The sequence below is a fragment of the Triticum aestivum genome, chromosome 1A (assembly GCF_018294505.1).
Source record: "Triticum aestivum cultivar Chinese Spring chromosome 1A, IWGSC CS RefSeq v2.1, whole genome shotgun sequence".
Classification (NCBI taxonomy): Eukaryota; Viridiplantae; Streptophyta; class Magnoliopsida; order Poales; family Poaceae; genus Triticum; species Triticum aestivum.
In genome coordinates, this window is record NC_057794.1 from 232,359,872 (window position 1) to 232,377,727 (window position 17,856).

The window sequence follows — 17,856 nt, forward strand, 5'->3', positions numbered from 1 at the left end:
ATCCCACCTCGCGCGTGTGGCACGAAGCAAAAATGCCCACACGTCCTGGCGCAGCTACGTTGGTTACCCCGTGGGATGTCGCTTTAGTTGCCATCCGGGATGGCAAATGTAGTTGTAAAAGCATGACAACTCCCTTTGTTTTGTTAACTATAGTTGCCATGTCTAATTTATGATAGTTGCGGCGTGCAATCAAACCATAGTTGCCGTGTATGCTTATCTAGTTGCCATGTATGGTTAATCATAGTTGTCATGTGTGTTACCTGGTTGCCACATACGCGCAACTGCAGTTGCCATCTACCAACGAAATATAGTTGCCATGTGTGTTTATTTAATTGCCGCATACACGCAATTGCAGTTGCCATCTATCACCGTACGAGCGTCGTGTGGGTGACTGTGTGGGCAGGAACTGGTTCGCGCACACGGCGCAGCTGGCAAACGCGCGTTGCGGGTTGTGTGGGCGAGCGCTCTAACGCCCACACAACACACTATGCCTACGTGGCACTCAGATTTCTTTAGGATTCGTGCAAAACAGAATCAAGGTGGATCAAGGTGTGTGAGCGATGTGCAAATATGCCAAACGTGTGGATGTTATCATTTGAGAAAAAAATCCTCGGTAAGGTCATTCAGGAAGTTCCCCCTAAGACGACTCCCATACTATTTTTTGTGAGTGAGACCAGTTATAGGAACACGATAATTAGAAGAGAAATTACAACAAGATTTATAAACAATAGTAAAAACAAATTGAGCAACCGTCAGGAGCGCTGCCCTTTCATCAAGGGAGAAATATGTACATTTTGGCATGTTTGAAAAGGGGACATGCCAAACAACAAAATAAAAATAAAACAATAGAATGGATAGATGATATACAAGTTGCTGTCTTACAAAAAATATGATTCAGACTTTTCTTTTCTTGCATTCAGACTGTTGTGTCAACCGGGATGAAAATATTTTGTTTAGAATAACCACCGCTAGAATGCGGTTCTTAGGCAACTGCCTATAGTCAACACATTCATCTTTCTTTTGACGTCACACTCCAAGAAACATATCGAACAAGCAAGGTGTGACGAGATATGATTGGACTATAACGTACACTACATACCCAAGAAACAGATTGCAGCAGCTAAGCATTTAAATGTGGGGGAGAAACTACAGACAGCATCACGAGCATTGCCTCCTTCCAATCAAATAAACATAGCTGCACAGGTTTTGCCAACAATGTACAAATATACCACCAATCAACTAACAACAATGGTGTCTGTATGTCCTGCATGCACAGCAATCTGTACAAATCAGCCTAGCAACTTCGGGCCACCAGCCACCGGAAGACTTGAATGAGTAACCGAACCTGATCTGGTGTTCCAAGTTCTAACTGCTAGCATCTTGGAAGAAGTCGGCTGGAATCGACGGCGGGCAGTACTTCTTCGCTACAAATTTGTACTAGGGGAACATATGGAGAAGGCCAATAGCAGTTAGCATCAAAGTAGAAAGGGAATTAAATGCTTCCAAATTACTGTTGACGGCACTCTCTCACCTTGTGTTGGCTGTACTTTTCTCTAATTGCAGGGAGGTTGCTTCCAAGGCCAAAACAGAAAAGCCGGTGTAGTACCTTTACACAATCGCGTAATGTGGATGGTTTGTATTGTGTGTGATAGGAAAGAGTGGTATTCTGCTTCAGTTTCAAAGAGATATGAATGTTACATGTGCAGCCCTTGAGGGAAAAAAGGCTTAACAAATAAAATCCACAAGAACCTAGAAGGTTGAAAGCATATATACCCAAGGATTCTTTGTTGGCTTAAGGATAAAATTCGCCAAGAAAATTGAAGAGGCAGCTATCAGTGAAGGTACATGGCAAAGTAAGCTGTACTCCAGAAGTGACAACTCAGTAATGTAGCTAGCTAGGAACTCAAGATGCAAAGCTGGGCCCTGCAGGAGAATAGGTTGAGTAAGCTGGAAGACCACATTGCACACAGGACTGACTGTAACTGTAAATAATTGAAGAGAAGCAATTACCTCATGACATACTTGAGCAGCATGCAGAAATCTCCTATTGTCAGAAATAATAATATATTCAGTGTCAGTAATTATGCTTATGTGTATAAATATCACAATAACAGAGAATGCTACCTCAAAAAACATTTTTCTGTAGGTGCAGTCATCTCAAACTTCAAGCAACCCAGGATAGAAGCTTCCATTTGCAGAACCTGTGTTATCTGTGTGTTACGAAACAAAACAAGATCATAAAAAAATATGTAGAGGAAAGTCAATCGGCAGGGCCATAGACCTCATCCTTTATGTATGTATTGTCGGTAATATAGCAGAGCTCTTCTACTTGGGGTGGACATATCTCTTCATACTTACTGAAATTTGAATATAAAGCATATCAGAACAGAAACAAGAAAAAAAAAGAACTTAATACAACAGAAGAGACAAATTTAACTCGATGGATCTTACGCGGCTATAAGCAAGCAGGCGACACCAAGTAACTGCAGCTTATCTCGATTGATCTCTTTGCTAGAAAGATACCGATCAATATAACTGACTGTGAGGTATAAGGTTTCAGGAACAAGACGATATTCTTCTGTGACCTGAATTGAGTAGGGCAAAAAGGTAACCGATTAGAAGAAACATTTTTGTGTGTTTAGCTTCTGAAACCTTTTTTCTAGAAATGCTCACTTCCACAAGCCAGTCTATAAGTACTGCCCTCATGCTTGCGTCAATATCCTTCTGTGTGGTTTCCAGAAAATCTGGTGAAGGCCTTTTCTTGGTCTGCTAAAAGACAAATATAACATTATAGTAGGGATAGATATAGACAGGCGGTCTGCAACTGCTTTAGGAAGAAAGCAAAGACATGGACAACACGGATGATGGAGCAATGCATTGTTCCATAGAGATGTGAGTGAATGAGAAACAAGACATCTATCAACATACTGTATTTCTTGTTCAAAGACGACAATATTGAAAAGCTATGTGTGCTATTGGATTTGTGAATTAGAAGCAAAATTCTTCTATTCCTAGCTCCCAATTGATGCATCCCTTCTACACACAACGAAGTGACATCTTGTGTAGATAACAATATGCATTTACTTTGCAGGTGTGTGCACACTGCAGAAATTAATTGTTGCACAAAGTATGCAAACATTAGGAGTTCCATATGAACAAGAATCAATCACCTCAGCTTCACGCAAGTGCTTGTAAATGTCACAAGTAAGAGTTGAACACAATTCTGGATCCTTGCAGTGCGTTTCAATCTCAAAGATATCGTCATTTTCGATTGGGGTAGGACAATGTTTTCTCCATCTAGATACTGTAACAGTAAAGAAAGAACAAAAATAAATAATTATACAACACAACAGATTAGAAACCTAACCAGGATTACTGTGACAGGCAAACAAACCTGTGGTATCCCTATTGTCAGATACAGGAAGTTTATCATTCGCACAACGGCGCAAGGAAGTTGCCACTGAAGAAGCTGCATTGTCAAGGAATAGAGGACCAGGGCTTTCCACTGAATTGCATGTTAGCATATCGTCCTCCATAGAAACAGAATCATGAGACAGGCCGGGCCAACTGCCATGGGGTGCCAACGTAGGCACAGATGGGCAACAAACGTTCTCCTTCTGAAGGGCATTGCCATGGTGCGATATTGCTCGCTCAAACCGGTCTAAAGTTGGTTTTGTGGCAGAAGCCACTTTCCTATTCACGTTGGGAAGGCCAGCAGAACTCCCCTTCTTCACATAGGCTACTGAGTTGGATGAACTCGATTTCTGCAATAAGAACAGACTCAGTGAAACAGCACAACCAAAGAGAACAATCACGAGACAGGTAATACATAACGAATCACCAATGGAAGATTCAGAAGCAATCAGAAGATAATAACGAAAACATAGGCTGATAGCCAGTGCGATTGTTAGAGTACGTAATGGGCCTAATGGAAACATTTGAAACATTTGGCACATTTGGCACAACAGCGATCTACTACATTTTGGAACATTTGGCACACCGAAACATTTGAAAACCCTAACTTACAAGATTAGAAAAGCAGATGAAACAAATATGTGCAAGGAAATGTTCAATCGGGGCCGGTGGAACAAGCAAAAGACATTACACTATACGGCACAGAAAATTTCGTTAAAAACATAAAATAATCGAGTACTTGTCGTGGAATTGACGGAGACAGGGGAGGAATTGTACAGGGGCCAGTAATAAATACCGGGAAATCTTATAAATTATGCATCAAATTGATCAAGAAGAGGGCAACCCGCGAAATGCCATAGCAGATTATTATCCAATAAATCTGCTCAACAAGTACGGTATGTATCACATCTAGGATACGTCTCAACATGCCGTCCCCTTGTAACCAACGAGAATCCAAGCAAAAGCAATTGCCGCCGCGAAAGGAACAACCCTGATCTCGCAACGAGCCATACCGCATCGGCCCCGCCGGTCCTCCCGCCGGCAACGTTGGTGAGATTTCCCAGGGCGGCCCGCTTGTTTTCCAGCGACGCTGCCTTGGCAGCCCTAGCGCCGGCGGTCTCCGCCGTGGCCGACGCCGACGAGCGGCGGCGGGCGGGCCGGCTTGACATTGAAGCGGATGCGGCGAACTCGGTGGGGAAGGCCTGAGCTCGCCGAAGACGAGGAGGAGGAGGATAAGACGAGACGCTGTGTGTGAGAGCCACTCTCTCGATCTCCTCTTACGAACTAGGGTTTGCTGCTATTCCAAATTACAAGCATCTGGCCGAAGCCAATCCGTTCCCCGCCAACTCTCCTCACCCTCGCGAAACTGAACTACAGTGTTTCGACCGTTACATGGTGCAGTCCGGGCCGAGAAAAACGTGTTTTAAGGCCGATTTTAGCTGCGGCCCAACAGGTCCGTTTAATCAACCTGTAAAAATAATTCTCTAAAGGACTGTGCTAACGTTTAAAACTAGATCTCATTTTAATATGCTCCGACGATTTTTTTTAGTACAAAGTTACCATGCTGTGTGCTACACAAGTTATCATGTCGGTTGTGTATAACTTATCATATTGTTTACACATAAATTATCAGGACATAAAATATAGGTCTTGTAATCTTCCCTTCACATGCATATGGAGGCATGCATTAGAAGGTAAAAAAAACGGATGCATCCTGAATTGTACATATTTCAAAACTTTAAAATGTCTTCAAACTGTTGGTCTAATCAAAAAATCGTTTTTACATAAAAAACCCACTGTGACGAGACCTATAAAACCAAATCACATGTTGATATGTTATGATGACTTTTTTGTTTGCTAAAAGTTATCAGGCCTAGGCCAAAAAAGTTATGAGCTCTCATGTTTGTATATTATCATGATATTTACACATGATTTATCGTGATACGTTCTTAATAATTTTTCTCAGGACAAAGTTACCGCGGTGTTTGTGTATGAGTTACCACACTTGTCATCCGTACATTACCACGCTGTTTATACGTAAGTTATCGATGACATGTTTCAAACAACTTCTCCTCCCCATGGGGTCAAAGTTACCGCGGTGTTTATGTGTAAGTCAGGTCTGCGGTTCGTATATTATCATATTTACACAAAAGTTACATGTGCATATTTTTAACAACCTTTTCCATCGGGTTAAAAAGTTAGCATGTTGTTTGTACTTGAGTTATCATGTCTATGGTGCATATATTACCATGTTTTTTTCCACAAAATTTACCAAGGGTATGGTTTCAAACAAAAAACTCTCATGGTAAAAGTTACCATGATGTTTGTGCGCAAGTTACCATGTCTGCAATGAGTATATTAACATGCTATTTCCATGGAAACTATCGGGAGTATGATATCTACAACTACTTTTTCTCTTGATCAAAGTTACCACGGTGTTTTTGCGTGAGTTACCGCACCAAGGTGTGTATATTACCATGCTATTTAGATAGAAGTTATCGGGGTATGTTTTCCACAACTTTTTCACCCGGTTCAAAATGTGACTCCCCAAGACCGAATCTTCAGACGCATTCCATGGTTTCCGAGATTCGTCGTGTGATTTGTTTGGTCCGTTGCTTTCTTTTTGCATCATATGCATTGCATCATGTCATCATGCAACCCGTTTTAAAACTCAATTAAATAAATTGCATGGACCTTTGGTCCATTTAAACCGAGGGAATTCACATGGTGATTCTCTTTATAACATATCCTTTCGATATTAGGGAGCTATATTAAATATTCCATTAGTGGGGATTTAACCATAACACACTTGCAATATTCCCCATGCCTTTTCTACTTCTAGTGGGACGTCAAAGCCTTGCCCAATAATTCTTTTCCCTTTTACCGGGGTTCCTCCAAAAATCCGAACATTTATGGACCTTCCTTTTACCAAGTCGCAGTTCAAACCCATTTGAATTAAATTCAAATGAGTTTGAATTTATATCTTTCAATCATGCCATATCTATTTTTTTGAGACAAGCTCATTTTTGTGAGTCCGGGGAATTTATCCGTGCGTCCAACTTCTTCCCCTACCCTCCTCTTTCTTTTTCTTCTCTTGAATTCTTTTCTGCTTAAAAAATAAGAGAAGGGAAGAAGAGAAAGCCAACCCAACTGGGCCTCTCTGACCCAACCCAGGCCGGCCTCCACTAAAGCCTCCCGCAGCCTCCTAGGCCCAACAACCCACTCTCTCCCTTCTAACCTTAACCCCTCACCACGCTCTCTCCCTTTTCCCTTCACTTGCGCCGCCAGGGAGAGCCACGGCTCGATCCCCCTTTCCCCTCCACTCGTCTTCCTTCTCACGCCAGGGAGAGGAGCTCCCTTGTCCCCGTCGTCCTTCGGCTCGTTGCTGCCCCGCAACCAACCTCCTTCTCAACGTCGGCCCCGCCGCCGAGCGCCGCCTCTCGGTGCGGTTCCTTCCCCGCGACCCCGAGCCCCATGGCGCCCGTGGCCCCCTGCTCCGGTGAGCCCTAGCTCCGCCGCTATCGAAGGTTGACCCGACACCCGATCTCCGCAGCGTCCCTCCTCCTCGATCCATAGAGCCGCCGAAGCTCCATCCCGTAGCCGTGCCATCTCCGTCTCGCCGGCGCCCCAAGCTTTCCTCTCCATCATGCCTCCTCCCCTCTACAGGTCCCATCCATGGTGCCCCTTCTCCTCCCCGCGCCTTCTCGAGCGCCATGGCCGCCGCCCGCGCCCTGTAGCTGGGGACCCTCCCGCCGGAGCCCAAGTCCTGCGCCTCCCATGGAGCTCCACCGCTGGGACTCCTCCTCGCCTGCATCGCTGCCTTCCCTCGCACCGACAAGCCGCCTCCCTGTGCTTCCATGTTTGTGCGCTGACCTCCTCTGCTTCGGCCATCGGCACCCTAGCTTGTGTGCACCTCGACGACCTATAAACAGCGAGCACTGCCGTGTGTCTCCAACCCAAGCAACACCAAGACCCAAGGCCGCCAAGTTCTATTGGAGATGACGATGGATGCCTACCAAAACAGGCATGGGATCGTCAAGACCATCATCGCTGACTACACGCCGAGTACGACCAGCGCTCTTGGATTCGTCAAGGCCACCAAGTTCGACTACACTGCGAGACCCGAAACGCCAAGACCACCTCAAGTTCGACTACATGTGACACCGAGTACGACTCCACACGACGATGCGTCAAGTTCCACTACCATCGACGTGCATTCCGACAAGTACCTCTCGGATCCGTCGAGTTACCAGAACCGGAATGTTGCTGTGGCACCATTTCCGTTGTCGTTGCCGTGGCACCCCTTTCGTTTCCGCCACGATAACAAATGCCTCATATCTTATCATGTCAACATTTTCTTAAATATTGCATAAAACTTGCACATGTCATTCGCATCATGATAATAACATTTAAAGGTTTAAAATTGTTGTTGCACCAAATTGCTAAATGCATATGGGGATTTACCGGAATTGTTGTTTGTTATTTCCGGCCTCATTTAAACTTGCCTAAATGTTTAGTTTACTTATGCTTCACCTCTTGCCATGTTAATCAACATTTAATATTGTTGGGTACATAAACGAGATCGAACTAAATAACTTGAATGTGGTGTTCCGTCAATATGCAACTCATTGCATATTGAGCTCCACTTAATTTGTAGGATTGTTTGTGCATTTTGCCATGCTATGCCTCATTAAACCAGACATGCATCATACTTGGTTGTGCATCATGCCATGTTTATGTGATGGTTGTTTACTATGTTGTTTGCTTCTTTCCGGTGTTGCTTCTTCGGGTTAGTTCCGATAATGTCGCGTTTGTGAGGATCCGTTCAACTACGTCCGTTTGTCTTCTTCATGGACTCGTTCTTCTTCCTTGCGGGATCTCAGGCAAGATGAACATACCCTTGAAATGACTTCTATCTTTGCTTGCTAGTTGTTCGCTCTATTGCTATGCCGCGATACCTACCATTTGCTATATCATGCCTCCCATATTGCCATGTCAAGCCTCTAACCCACCTTTCCTAGCAAACCGTTGTTTGGCTATGTTACCGCTTTGCTCAGCCCCTCTTATAGCGTTGGCAGATGTAGGTGAAGTTGCAGTTTGTTCCATGTTTGGGACATGGATTTGTTGGGATATCATTATTATATCTTATTTACTTTAATGCACCTATATACTTGGTAAAGGGTGGAAGGCTCGGCCTTACGTCTGGTGTTTTGTTCCACTCTTGCCGCCCTATTTTCCGTCATACCGATGTTATGTTCCTTGATTTTGCATTCCTTACGCGGTTGGGTGTTATAAGTTGGTAATCAGATCCTTCCCCGACTTAGGAGCCCCCTGCTTGATCGAATTGCTGACGTTGTTGAGTCTAGAACAAAATGTTTTGAGTCTTAAAATTATATATATCGGAGAGTAGGATTCTTTTACTCCTCAGTCCCTTCGTCGCTCTGGTAAGGCCTCCTGACGTAGAGTTTTGACTCTTCTCTCCTCAAATTTCATGATTTTTTTAGGATCACGCAGGTATCTTGGAATCGTTCCGATAGTTTTGAGATGAGAACATTGTTCTTGGTGCCTCCTGACATTTAGGGGTTGTGGCATTCCCGGGGAGTTGAGCTCCGAGGTGTTGTCGTCACAATTTTATCGTTGCAGTTCTGGAATACCTGAGTTCACCGACATCGAAAATCTCTTTTATGTAGTTGTTGGTGAGATAACCTCGACGCCACCCAGTACTGGGGCGGGAGTTCAGGAGTATTGCCATAACTCGTATAACTGATGCTTTTCAAAGGTTGAGGTAAATGATTTCCGAATGTTTCTTGGTTATGTGTTGAAGGATGGATACAACTGCATGTAGGAATTGTTAGTTTGGGTGAGATATTATGCTTCCCCTGTATCCCCAACACCTGATTGCATACCAGAAAGTTTCGGGAGTTTATAAGTGGGAATTCAAGTATATCGTAGGATATCTTTCCAATAGACACATGATACGATATGGGAACTATCATATTTTTGATTCCGGCTTATTTTGCAAGCCAATCCTTTGTTTTGTTTTGAGTTGTGGTATTCGAGTTGCTTCAATGTCAAGTGTTGAATCCATACCTTTTCCTAAGCGGTGTTCTCACATTTCTATGTGAATACTAATCCTTCATGATAATTGAGATTGTCATATCAATCCTTTTCAGCCGGCGTGTTTCTCTTCAAGTGGATCCGATCATTTCAACATCTGCAAGATCACCTCTCAGTTTTTTCCAATGTTGTTCGTTTCATCTGTCCCTAAGTTGCCTTTGTTTTCCTGCCCACCCACCCTTTTTTTCTTCAAGGAATCAGATGTATTAATCAAGTATCCATTTTATTCATGTGAAGTCTCTTCATTCTTTTCAATCAATGTTCTTACCCCGTGGTTCTCATGAAGATGCTCTACAAATTCGTCATTCTTCGTTCTTTGTCTTCTCCGGTGGATTCAATCCAAGATTTTGGTGTTAATCTTACCCCTTTCCTCATTTCACAATGCTTTTTCACATCGGTGCATCTCTTAATCACTCATCTCTCTCTCTATTCATATCTGTAGTGCTGAAGATATCTCAGGAGATTCGCGTTTCCATTACTAATTCGTTTAAGCTATCTTGAGGTTGTTATCTCATTCAAGCCATTTAATTCAACCGGCGCAATCTATCTTTTAAATTGTTCAACGGTGTTTCTTTTGAGTGGGCCCTAACCCATAGGTCTTTTTCCAGGATCTTACCTGACTCTTCTAATTTTTCCAGAGTTACACTCAAATTCTTCTCCAAGTTTGACGTAAGAATGAATTATCATCAGCCATATGTCTTCCTCCAAGATCTTTCAAATTCTTTCATTGTCAGCTCAACCTCTTCGCTTTTGATTCTCTCGGAGTGTCTAAACAATTCTTAGTGGTGGTTCTCGCCATCATTCTCAACATTTGAAGACCGAAGAAGATTTTCTTTTAAATTTTCCTTCGTTCTCTTGAAGATGCGTAGTTCAAGCTTGATGCCATCCTTCTATAGTTGTTTTCGATTGTGAGAATTCTTTTCACCCATTCGGAGCAATTCAAGAGTCTTTCAGTTTGATTCTCCGAAGGCCATCATTTCGGGACTATTCATTCTAGCTTTCAGCTCTCATTCTCCAAATCTTACCGGTGCATCATTCAAATTTCTCTAATAAGATCGGGATCTCTTCGTTCACTTGTATCTAAATCCCCTCAAGTATCTTCATTTGTTCTCTAATTCTTCCCAGTGTTTATTTATTTTTCTTCGTTCTTTTTCAATTCTTACGGTGGTTTGTTCAAGTTTCTTCTTCCTTCGTTTTCATATCAATTCATTCGTTGTTTCCAAATCCTAAATGTGGTTCGTTGAAGGCCTCTTCAAGTTGGCGCTATATCTATCTTAATCCTTTCTACGAGAATAAGTACTATGCAAAAATCCGTTGCTTGTCATCAATTTAAATTGGTGAAGGATAAGCATAATGTAATTCTTATTCTTGTTTCATCGAGTAAATTCAATTCCTTATTCCGAAGGCTCATCAAGTTCTCGGTTTTCAATTGTTTCATCTTTTCTTTCCCGGAGTTCCAAGCTCTTGCAATTATATCACCACGGAGATCCATCTAAATCATTATAAGGCTTCACCTTGTGTTGTCAACTTCTCTTTCTTTTTATCATCATTTTGTTACCGGAGTTCTTCATGGAGGCTCTACATGGTGGTTCATCAAGGATTCGTTTCATTCTTCAGTTGTTCATCAAAATTTCCCTCGAAGTTTTGATCTGCCAAGATATACTCTAAAATAAACATGGTGTTCTACACATGTCTTGTTTTGAGGAGTTCAAGCTCTCTTCATCTTGCATTCCAAAGTGCAATTCTTTCTATGTTATCTTTTGAGGTGGTGTTATGTCATTGTTGATAATTTCCATTCGTGTTTCATGATTCACAAGTTTTCTTGAGTGACATATCTAAATCCATCATTTTCTCATCGCTCAAGACATCTTTTCAATCCATCAATCTCTTCATTGGAGTTATATTGGGTTATATTTCACCTAAAGATTTCCCTAAGGATTGTTGCTATTTATGGTGCTCATAAATGAACCAAGTTCTTCATTTATCCTCTCGGCGAAATAAGTTTCTCGTCTCCTTGTTCATATCGACCCAACCTATCGTTTTTCGTATGTGGCAGAATTTCACCTCAAGATTTCAAGATGTTTTCCATAAGCCCACAACAAGCTTACTCTTTTCGTTGTTGGTTTTCCAACAACTCCGTTATAACCTTCTTGTAAGGGTGCCTTCCAAGCTCATTTGTGGCAGAAGTTGGCATTTGCAACTCCATTCTTTTATCCAAACAATCTAGCTTCTATTCTTTTGTTCCGGAGGCTTTGTGATGTTGCTCTGTTCACTCATCATCCTGAATTGTGAGCACCGTGTTCTTTTCGTGCTTACCCATTCAACCAGAGTGTCGTGTCCTCTTTTCAAGTATCCCCTCATCCAAGTGCTCCCATTTTGCCAAGCACATATTCTTTACCTTCCATTTCCAACCGAAGTGTTGTCGTAATTGATCCTTATCATTCCTTGTACATCTCGTTTCAACCAGAATGCTTGCATGTACTTCTTGTCCATTGCAACCCTTTTCTTATGTCTTTCAACCTACAAGGTTCTCGTATGTTCCTTGTTCCTCTTTTCTAACGGAGTGTTTTCAACTTTGTTCATCTTCATTGTATTCTTTATTCCTTTCTAGTTGTTCAACCTTGCAAGTTTCTTTGGTTTCAATCATTTGTCAAAGAAGCAACTTAGTTTTACCTCTTCTCTTCCTCTTCCGTTTTCCCTCCGGTGCCATCCTAGATCTCGGGATGAGATCCTCTTTGTAGTGGTGGAGTGTTGTGATGCCCCAAGACCGGAGCTTCAGATGCATTCCATGGTTTCCGAGATTCGTCGTGTGATTTGTTTGGTCCATTGCTTTCTTTTTGCATCATGTGCATTGCATCATGTCATCATGCAACCCATTTTAAAACTCAACTAAATAAATTGCATGGATCTTTGGTCCATTTAAACCGAGGGAATTCACATGGTGATTCTCTTTATAACATATCCTCCTGATATTAGGGAGCTATATTAAATATTCCATTAGTGGGGATTTAACCATAACACACTTGCAATATTCCCCGTGCCTTTTCTACTTCTAGTGGGACGTCAAAGCCTTGCCCAATAATTCTTTTCCCTTTTACCGTGGTTCCTCCAAAAATCCGAACATTTATGGACCTTCCTTTTACCAAGTCCCAGTTCAAACCCATTTGAATTAAATTCAAATGAGTTTGTATTTATATCTTTTAATCATGCCATTTCTATATTTTTTTAGACAAGCTCATTTTTGTGAGTCTGGGGAATTTATCCGTGTGTCCTACTTCTTCCCCTACCCTCCTCTTTCTTTTCCTTCTCTTGAACTCTTTTCTGCTTAAAAAAATAAGAGAAGGGAAGAAGAGAAAGCCAGCCCAACTGGGCCTCTCTGACCCAACCCAGGTCCACTAAGGCCTCCCGCAGCCTCCTAGGCCCAACAGCCCACTCTCTCCCTTCTAACCCTAACCCCTCACCACGCTCTCTCCCATTTCCCCTCGCTTGTGCCGCCAGGGAGAGCCACGGCTCGATCCCCCTTTCCCCTCCACTCGTCTTCCTTCTCGCGCCAGGGAGAGGAGCTCCCTTGTCCCCCCGTCCTTCAGCTCGTTGCTGCCCCGCAACCAACCTCCTCCTCGACGTTGGCCGCGCCGCCGAACGCCGCCTCTCGGTGCGGTTCCTTCCCCGCGACCCCGAGCCCCATGGCGCCCGCGGCCCCCTGCTTCGGTGAGCCATAGTTCCGCCGCCATCGGAGGTTGACCCGACACCCGATCTCTGCAGCGTCCCTCCTCCTCGATCCATAGAGCCGCCGAAGCTCCATCCCATAGCCGTGCCATCTCCGTCTCGCTGGCGCCCCAAGCTTTCCTCTACGTCGTGCCTCCTCCCCTCTACAGGTCCCATCCATGGCGCCCCTTCTCCTCCCCGCGCCTTCCCAAGCGCCATGGCCGCCGCCCGCGCCCTGCAGCCGGGGACCCTCCCACCAGAGCCCAAGTCTTGTGCCTCCCATGGAGCTCCGCCGCTGGGACTCCTCCTCGCCTGCGTCACTGCCTTCCCTCGCGCCGACATGCCGCCTCCCTGTGCTTCCACGTCCGTGCGCTAACCTCCTCTGCTTTGGCCATCGGCACCCCTAGCTTGTGTGCACCTCGATGACCTACAAACAGCGAGCACTGCCGTGTGTCTCCAACCCAAGCAACACCAAGACCCAAGGCCGCCAAGTTCTATTGGAGATGACCACGGATGCCTACCAAAACGGGCACGGGATTGTCAAGACCATCGTCGCTGACTGCACGCCAAGTATGACCAACGCTCTTGGATTCGTCAAGGCCACCAAGTTCGACTACACTGCGAGACCCGAAATGCAAGACCACCTCAAGTTCGACTAGATGTGACACCGAGTACGACTCCACACGAAAATGCGTCAAGTTCCACTACCGTCGACGTGCATTCCGATAAGTACCTCTCGGATCCGTCAAGTACCCCGATGACGTGTGTACCACTACCGTTGACCCTCGAAGACCCCATGGATGTCAAGTTCCTCACTACGACACTGAATATCTACGGAATGTGTACGACTACGAAACATGTACCACTACTTCCACTATCGTCGCCACGAGAAGGACAACTTCCCACAACGACCCGTGAACAACTACTTCCGCGACGACCGTGTACAACTACCGTCGCGAGAACGCCTACTTCCTCTACCAAACTCGAACCACTCCGTAAATGCACCTTTGGAAGGTATAACCGCCGGAACGATGTCCGTGGACCGTATGCATGTGATGTATTGTATGAGATGCCCATGTTTGCACCATGGTCGAATCGCTGCTTGCTCGGCCCTCCTCGTTTGCCGCTAACCCGTGGGAACCCGACAACCAGGATTACTCCATCATCTTGCATGACACACTCCCGTCACACTTCCTTTTGCACCGGCATCTCAATCGAGTTACCGGAACCGAAATGTTGCCGTGGCACCATTTCCGTTGTCGTTGTCATGGCACCCCTTTCGTTTCCGCCATGATGACAAATGCCTCTTATCTTATCATGTCAACATTTTCTTAAATACTGCATAAAACTTGACATGTCATTCGCATCATGATAATAACATTTAAAGGTTTAAAATTGTTGTTGCACCAAATTGCTAAATGCACATGGGGATTTACTGGAATTGTTGTTTGTTATTTCCGGCCTCATTTAAACTTGCCTAAATGTTTAGTTTACTTATGCTTAACCTCTTGCCATATTAATCAACATTTAATATTGTTGGGTACATAAACGAGATCGAACTAAATAACTTGAATGTGGTGTTCCGTCAATATACAACTTGTTGCATATTGAGCTCCACTTAATTTGTAGGATTGTCTATGCATTTTGCCATGCCATGCCTCATTAAATCGGACATGCATCATACTTGGTTGTGCATCATGCCATGTTTATGTGATGGTTGTTTACTATGTTGTTTTCTTCTTTCCGGTGTTGCTTCTTTGGGTTAGTTCCAATAACGTCGCGTTTGTGAGGATCCGTTCGACTACTTCCATTTGTCTTCTTCATGGACTCGTTCTTCTTCCTTGCGGGATCTCAGGCAAGATGACCATACCCTCGAAATCACTTCTATCTTTGCTTGCTAGGTGTTCGCTCTATTGCTATGCCGTGATACCTACCAATTGCTATATTATGCCTCCCATATTGCCATGTCAAGCCTCTAACCCACCTTTCCTAGCAAACCGTTGTTTGGCTATGTTACCGTGTTGCTCAGCCCCTCTTATAGCGTTGCTAGATGCAGGTGAAGTTGAAGTTTGTTCCATGTTTGGGACGTGGATTTGTTGGGATATCATTATTATATCTTACTAGCAAAAGAGCACATGCGTTGCAACGGGAGAGAAAACATAACACACGCTCTTAACTCAATAACCATCACTCAAGACCATAATAGGTCCATCTCCTTTATTTTTGCGAGGCGTCATATTTGTGTTGCCGCTTATCCTTCTTCTCACCCTCGCCGGCGATGGCCTCGATGTTCACACTAAACAACAAAAAACGTGTGTTGAATATGGTTAATCCTAAGGCGTCTCTCTCTCTCCCTCTCTCTCTCTCTCTCGCTCGCTTTCTCTCACTCTCGCGATGAGAAATTCTGTTGTTTTTCCTTGCGACAATTTTCAGAGGTATGCATGTGTAGTTATCGATATTTTCTTTTCCCTATATGGTTATAGTGGGGTGTTTTTTTGCAATCTGGATCGCCGCCGGTATGAAAAAAAACAAATCATGCGCTATAAATTATAAGTTTGCTTCCATAACAATATTTTAAAAATATTTAACACGTAAAATTAACATCATATTTAGATTCCACACCTTTTTCTAATAAAATTTCATATATAATATGTTAAAATCGAAGTTACGGTTTAAAAGATACAGATAATTTAGAAAATCATTTGGTTTGACTCAGATATATTCCAAAATAATATTTAAAAATACTTAACAGGTAAAAATAATCTCATATTCATATTCTACATATTTTTCTAATCAAATTTCATATGTAACATGTTCAAATCAGAGATACGGTTTAAACGATATGGATGATTTTAAAAAGCATTTGTTTGACTTAAATATGATCCGCGGATGAATTACCTAAAACATCAGGGGTTTTCCGAAAAATGTAAAATAACGGTTCGGGTGTGACTTAAATCCGGACGTCGGGTTGATTTCAAGAAAAGACAGGGAATTTTGTGTAAAATACGAAAATAACGATTCGTTTTAACTTAAAACAGGACTGCGGGTTGAATTGTCTGAAATAGAGGGAGTTTCTGAAAAATGCCATGACGGACGAAAGAAACCCAATTTGCTTTATTATTAGGTAAAGATTTACTTTAGTGCACCTATATACTTGGTAAAGGGTGGAAGGCTCGGCCTTATGCCTGGTGTTTTGTTCCACTCTTGTCGCCCTAGTTTCCGTCATACAGGTGTTATGTTCCTTGATTTTGCGTTCCTTACGTGGTTGGGTGTTATGGGAACCCCTTGACAGCTCACTTTGAATAAAACTCCTCCAGCAAGGCCCAACCTTGGTTTTACATTTGCCTCACCTAAGCCTTTTTCCCTTGGGTTACTGGAGCCCGAGGGTCATCTTTATTTTAACCCCCCGGGCCAGTGCTTCTCTAAGTGTTGGTCCAACCTGAGCGATGTCCGGCGCCCCCTGGGGAACCAAGGTCTATGCCAACCCGACGTCTGGCTCATCCGGTGTGCCCTGAGAACGAGATATGTGCAACTCCTATCGGGATTTGTCGGCACATCCGAGCGGCTTTGCTGGTCTTGTTTTACCATTGTCAAAATGTCTTGTAACCGGGATTCCGAGTCTGATCGGGTCTTCCTGGGAGAAGGAATATCCTTCGTTGACCGTGAGAGCTTGTGATGGGCTAAGTTGGGACACCCCTGTAGAGTTTGAACTTTCGAAAGTCGTGCCCGCAGTTATGGGCAGATGGGAATTTGTTAATGTCCGGTTGTAGAGAACTTGACACTTAACTTAATTAAAATGCATCAACTGCGTGTGTAGCCGTGATGGTCTCTTCTCGGTGGAGTCCGAGAAGTGAACACAGTTCTTGTGTTATGTTTGAGCGTAAGTAGTTTCAGGATCACTTCTTGATCACTTCTAGCGTCTCGACCGTTGCGTTGCTTCTCTTCTCGCTCTTATTTGCGTAAGTTAGCCACCTCATATGCTTAGTGCTTGCTGCAGCTCCACCTCACTATCCTTTCCTACCCATAAGCGTAAATAGTCTTGATCTCGCGGGTGTGAGATTGTCGAGTCCTCATGACTAACAGATACTTCCAAACAGTTGCAGGTCCCGATGATGCGAGAGCAGGTGACGCAACTGAGCTCAAGTGGGAGCTCGATGAAGATCTTGTTTGTTGTGTTGTTTCGTTTCCCGTTGATCAGTAGTGGAGCCCAGTTGGGACGATCGTGGATCTAGCATTTGGGGTTGTCTTTCTTTATTTTGGTTCCGTAGTCGGACCATTGATTGTATTTTGGATGATGTATGGATTATTTATGTATTGTGTGAAGTGGCGATTGTAAGCCAACTCTTTTCCCCTTTCTTATTCAGTACACGGGATGTGTAAATATTACCCCTCTTGCGACATGCCTACCATGCGGCTATGCCTCTAAGTCGTGCCCCGACACATGGGAGATATAGCCGCATTATGGGTGTGACACAAAAAGTAAACACAACGTTTGTATGTGAGTAATCAACTCTACGGTGCATACATTAGCATTTTATTTACGCGTAAGTTATCAGAAACATTCTTAATAACTTTTTTCTCTCGGGTCAAAATTATCACGGTGTTTGTGAATAATCTATT

General features: G+C 43.7%; 1 protein-coding gene across 4 annotated transcripts; it reads right to left on the minus strand.

Moving 5' to 3' along the window:
• Positions 1–890: 890 nt before the first annotated feature.
• On the minus strand, positions 891–4,771 carry LOC123112975 (cyclin-A1-4). 4 transcript variants are annotated; one of them, XM_044534175.1, is made up of 12 exons: positions 4,428–4,771; positions 3,395–3,764; positions 3,171–3,304; positions 2,674–2,766; positions 2,452–2,585; positions 2,282–2,357; positions 2,125–2,201; positions 2,011–2,044; positions 1,774–1,923; positions 1,532–1,669; positions 1,346–1,437; positions 891–1,264 (listed from the first exon to the last, which is right to left on the minus strand). In XM_044534175.1, exons 1-11 carry the CDS (start codon positions 4,581–4,583, stop codon positions 1,366–1,368), a joined length of 1,434 nt encoding a protein of 477 aa, XP_044390110.1. In that variant the 5' UTR covers positions 4,584–4,771; the 3' UTR covers positions 891–1,264; positions 1,346–1,365. The 4 variants fall into 4 exon arrangements, with proteins under 4 accessions (XP_044390110.1, XP_044390240.1, XP_044390045.1 ...); XM_044534305.1 differs by having other exon boundaries at positions 1,532–1,666; positions 4,428–4,767; XM_044534110.1 differs by having other exon boundaries at positions 891–1,437; positions 4,428–4,770.
• Positions 4,772–17,856: the final 13,085 nt, after the last annotated feature.

Excerpts from the sequence above, each read along its gene's own strand:
- LOC123112975 (XM_044534175.1), bottom strand. The coding sequence starts at position 4,583 with ATGTCAAGCCGGCCCGCCCGCCGCCGCTCGTCGGCGTCGGCCACGGCG. Across the intron at positions 2,202-2,281 it reads ATACATACATAAAGGATGAG|GTTCTGCAAATGGAAGCTTC; the intron begins GTCTATGGCCCT and ends CAGATAACACAG. Across the intron at positions 2,045-2,124 it reads ACAGAAAAATGTTTTTTGAG|GAGATTTCTGCATGCTGCTC; the intron begins GTAGCATTCTCT and ends TTCTGACAATAG.